At 55.1% G+C, this 4,608-nt stretch overlaps 1 protein-coding gene across 1 annotated transcript in view; it reads left to right on the forward strand.

Annotated features, from left to right (window-relative positions):
- The window catches only part of TAP2 (transporter 2, ATP binding cassette subfamily B member), a 9,463-nt gene that overhangs the window by 2,687 nt on the left and 2,168 nt on the right, over positions 1–4,608 (forward strand). The window contains exons 4-7 of the mRNA XM_023747799.1: positions 447–577; positions 746–951; positions 2,912–3,109; positions 3,276–3,524. Of these exons, the coding sequence (XP_023603567.1) occupies positions 447–577; positions 746–951; positions 2,912–3,109; positions 3,276–3,524 (784 nt within the window). The remainder of the gene's footprint in view (positions 1–446; positions 578–745; positions 952–2,911; positions 3,110–3,275; positions 3,525–4,608) is intronic.

The raw sequence follows: 4,608 nt of genomic DNA on the forward strand, positions 1-4,608 counted from the left end.
ATAGGCTCAGGGACGAGAGGGCGGTTCCCACCGAGAAGTACCCGGGCGAGGAGGAAGGACTCTGGGGTGGGGAGAAAGGAGACTGAGACAGGGGGGAAGCCTGGAGGGATAGCTGGGGGAGGCCAGGCAGCCACAGCCGATCTCTATTTACAACATCTTCTCACTTCTATTGTATTCTTCCCTTGCATCTGGCATAAATACTGGTGAATTTGTACGAGTTAGGATTTTGTTCTTGAGTATTGCTCACCATGCCTTTTTTTCCCCTTGTCTTTTGCTTATTTCTGCCCCCCTTGCCACTGTCCTTGTCTGGTTCTTTCTCTCCTGCCTGTCCTGGTATACTTCCCCCAACTTTGCATTTCTTTTCATTCTGTGCTTTCTTCTTTGTTTCCCTCACTCATTCCCTACCTTCTTCTCGGTCCCCTTCCTCCTCCCTCTCGACCCCGCAGCTCGCTGTCCGCAGGCTGCCGAGGAGGCTGCTTCCTCTTCACCATGTCCAGGATCAACTTGCGGATCCGGGAGCAGCTCTTCTCCTCCCTTCTGCACCAGGACCTGAGTTTCTTCCAGGAGACTAAGACAGGTGGGGCCTGGAGTCCAGGTGTGGGCTTCCCCTCCACCGCACACAGTCTGTCCCCTGGCCTGCACATGGAGGAGGTGCTCAGAGGAGCGGCTGTGTCAGCGGGGAGGGTCAGGGGCAGTTGCTGGGTCTACATTGTGCAGGGCTTCCTCACCTGCTCTGTCCTCCCAGGGGAGCTGAACTCGCGGCTGAACTCGGACACCAAACTAATGAGTTCCTGGCTTCCTCTTAATGCCAACGTGCTCCTGCGGAGCCTGGTGAAAGTGGTGGGACTGTACAGCTTCATGCTCAACCTGTCGCCTCGACTCACCCTCCTGTCTCTGTTCGAGGTGCCTCTCACCATAGCTGCTGAAAAGGTGTACAATGGCCGCCATCAGGTATGCGTGGCGGTTAGGGAAGAACCAGTCCTAGAGGTCTCTTCTCAGCCCTCAGGGCAGCAGTTCTGGCAGCTCCATAAGTTCCATGACCCCTGGGACTGTATGCGTGTGCGGGGAGGGGGGCGGGGGCCGGGGGAGGTGGAGGAGAGAGAGAAGGATGGAGGGAAGGCACATTTTTCTGAGGAGAGGGTAATTTTCATCAGATTCTCAGAGGAGTGTGCACATACCTTCCCCACAAAAGGTTAAAACTGCCACCTGAGAGGGTTTAGGCAGCGCTTCCCCCTTATAATCAGCAGGAGTGTAGAGCAGGTAGAATGTGCAACCATTTTTAGCCCCATCTTCCTTTTTTTTTCCAAAAATTTGGGGTAAATATGCATAAACATGAAAAATTCCCCCTTTACACTATTTTTAAGTGCCATTTTCAGTGGCATTAGACACATTCACACTGTTGTACCACCGTTTCCAGGAAGGGAACCTGGCCCCAAGCAGGTCTGCCTAGGACTGGCCAGCAGTGTGTGGGTTCTTGACTTTGTGCAGGAAAATTTTACAACATGAGTCCAGGTGACTATGAGGGAATGTTTATTATAGCTGTGGGTGTAAAACAAGGAAGGGCCTAGAAGCTACAAGAGAGCCCAGGCTGGGCTGCCCTAGCTCTCTGGGGAGTCAGAGAAAAGGGGCCTTGGGGGCAGGTTCAGGGAATTAGCCTGGGATGAGCTGCCGCTGCCCATTGCTCCCCTGGTTGCAAGCCTTGTGGGGTTCTTTAGGGTTCAGGAGGTGCACGCCGTGGGGGGAAGAAGAGGGGAAAGGATATGGCGGGGCTGCTCCCAGAGGGAGAGCCCATGCTGGGTCCTTTGTCTTGAGGATTTATCTTCTCACAGGCAGGAATCTTAGGGGAGGTCTTGGGGTTTGGGGGGGTGGTTCAGTTTTCTAGGTGGGCTCCTTCAGGGCCATGGTCTCCACCGATGGGTCAGTGTCAGGGCAGGGGGCCATCAGTCATCACAGCTGGTCCTGGCTTTGCCCACCTGGCTTTGCTGCCTTTGTGAGCCTGGAGCTGAAATACAGCTGAGGCCTAGATGCTGTCTCTAGGGAGGGGACCTTCTGCATCTGCTGTAAATTGCTCTGTAGCGTGTCCAGCTCCCTGCCTCAGTTTCCCCATTCCACTTGACCTGGCTTACTGGCCTGTCTCACAACCATCACCACTGCGCTCTGCAGAGCTCATTTCAAACGGAAACTCCAACCCATTAAACAATAAATCCCATCCCTCCCTCCCCCTGGTCCCTTCAACCACCATTGTACTTCCTGTCAATGGATTTGATTACTGAGGTATCCTATAAATGGGTTCATACAGTGTTTGTCTTTCAGTGACTGGCTTACTTAATGTAGCATAACGTCCTCAGGGTTCATCCATGTGGTAGCATGTGTCAGAATTTTTCTCCTTAAAAAAAAACCACATTTTTATTGATTCCAGAAAGGAAGGAAGAGGGAGAGAGAGAGAGAGAAACATCGATGTGAGAGAATCATGGATCGGCTTGCCTGCTGCACACCCCACACTGGGGATTGAGCATGCAACCTGGGCCCTGACCAGGAATCGAACAGTGACCTCCTGGTTCATAGGTTGATGCTCAACCACTGAGCCACACCCCCGGTCGGTCTCTGGTCCATGTTAAGTTACATCTCCACCTTCTGTTAAGAAGCTGTGGCTCCTTGGGAAACGACCCCTACTCTCTTGTTTAGACACAGGGGGTGCGAATGAGCTCAAATGAAGGGAAAAATAGTGTGTGTCCCCCTCTCTCACCAGCAGGACAGTGCCTGCTCCCTTGTTCCCTCCCTCCTCGCGCGTTTCCTCCGGGAAATGTAGGGAGAGGGAAAGAAGTCAGCTTGTGTTCCTGGGCAGACTGGCAGCCTCGGGGCCTGGGATGCCACTGCGCGCGAACCCCCGCATCTCCTCCCGCGTTTCCAGGCGGTGCTTCTGGAGATCCAGGACGCGGTGGCGCAGGCCGGGCAGGTGGTGCGGGAGGCAGTTGGAGGGCTGAAGACCGTGCGCAGTTTTGGGGCCGAGGAGCACGAGGCCTGTCGCTACGAGGAGGCCCTGGAACGGTGCCGGAAGCTGTGGTGGCAACGAGACCTGGAAAGGGCCCTCTATCTGCTCTTCCGGAGGGTGAGCCGGGGGCGTGGCCTGGGGCGAGGCCTGGGGGCGTGGCTGGAAACCTCCAGGGGTCCCTGCAGCTCCATGTGGTAGGGACAGGGACGGGGCAGGGGCTGGGGCTGGGACCGGAGGGAACGGGAGGAGTCTGTCTCAGCCCCGCCTTCCTTCTCCCTCCCAGATGCTGCACTTGGCGATGCAGGTGCTGATGCTGAACTGCGGGCTGCGGCAGATCCTGGCCGGGGACCTCACGCGGGGCGGGCTGCTCTCCTTTCTGCTCTTCCAGGAGGACTTGGGCCACCACGTGCAGGTGCGTCAGCAGCCGCGCATGCTCTCTCCGTCCCTCTGTTTTTCTCTCTGGCCTCTGGGCCTTGGGATTTATTGGTTCTCCTTAAAAACACAAGACAAAACTAAATCCCAGCTGATTGCGTTATGAGGAATTTAAAACATACCCCCCCACCCCCTCCCCCAGGACACACTATAATGAACCACATGTACCCATGACCCGCTTTAACAAGGATCAGGTCATGCCCACCCTGTTTCACTTGCACTCTCCCCTCCTCCCCACCCATAGTATTTTGAAGACAATCCCAGATATAATTTCATATGTAAATATTTCTATTGTATTTCTAAAATATAAACATTAAAAATATAGCCCGACTGACATAGCTTGGTTATATATAACCACAAAGCCATTCACACCTGAAAAATTAACGATGATTCCTAAAATTCACCAAACACAGTCAGTGCTGCCTGGGCTTGCCTCACACATGTAATGCGTACATGCATTACATTCCCGCTCTCGGATGGAGCTGTGGTGGCATCAGCCACGGGCTCTGACACTGCCATCCCGTCCCGTGCCCGCTGGACGGACTCCCCTCCACTGCTTATTGGACTAGAAAAGGCAGAAGGAGCATTTAGCTCTTTCCCTGGATTTACCAGGTTTCAAAAATAGTTCGTCACTTCATCTTGGGCTTTATTTTGTAAATTCCCTAGACATTTGTTGAACATTTTGTGTGTGGAGAACTGTGGGAGGCGCCCGGTGGGCACAGTGCCCCCTAAGGACGTCCCTGTCTCCTGGGCAGGTCCCTGTGCACCAGCACAGCCCGCAGCGGGACGAGGAGCGGCGGGAGGAGTCGGGGAGGGGAGGGCGGGGGGGGGGGGGATGCGGCCCGCGGTGCAGAGCAGCTAGAACAAGGGGCTAGAGAAAGGGCAGTGTAGCTGTCTTATAGACCCCCCGGGAGGGCACCTTTAAAGGCGGACCCTTTTCCTGGACAAAGTGATTGTGTGTGGAGGCGGAGTGGACATAGGACAAACCTCCTTGCGCAACCCCGAGCCCAAATCTCGAGGGGTGACCCTCCCCTCCTGTCTCCCAAAAACTGGGGTAAAAGTTCGGGGCATTGCTGAGCATTGTGAGCAGCGCCCAAAAGTTTTTCGCCACCGGGACCAACGGACGAACCTGCCTCGACGCGGACCCTGGAACCCCCCCGCCGGGCGACCGGGTGGGGTTCCCG

The sequence above is a fragment of the Myotis lucifugus genome, unplaced genomic scaffold (genome assembly GCF_000147115.1).
Source record: "Myotis lucifugus unplaced genomic scaffold, Myoluc2.0 scaffold_986, whole genome shotgun sequence".
Taxonomy (NCBI): domain Eukaryota; kingdom Metazoa; phylum Chordata; class Mammalia; order Chiroptera; family Vespertilionidae; genus Myotis; species Myotis lucifugus.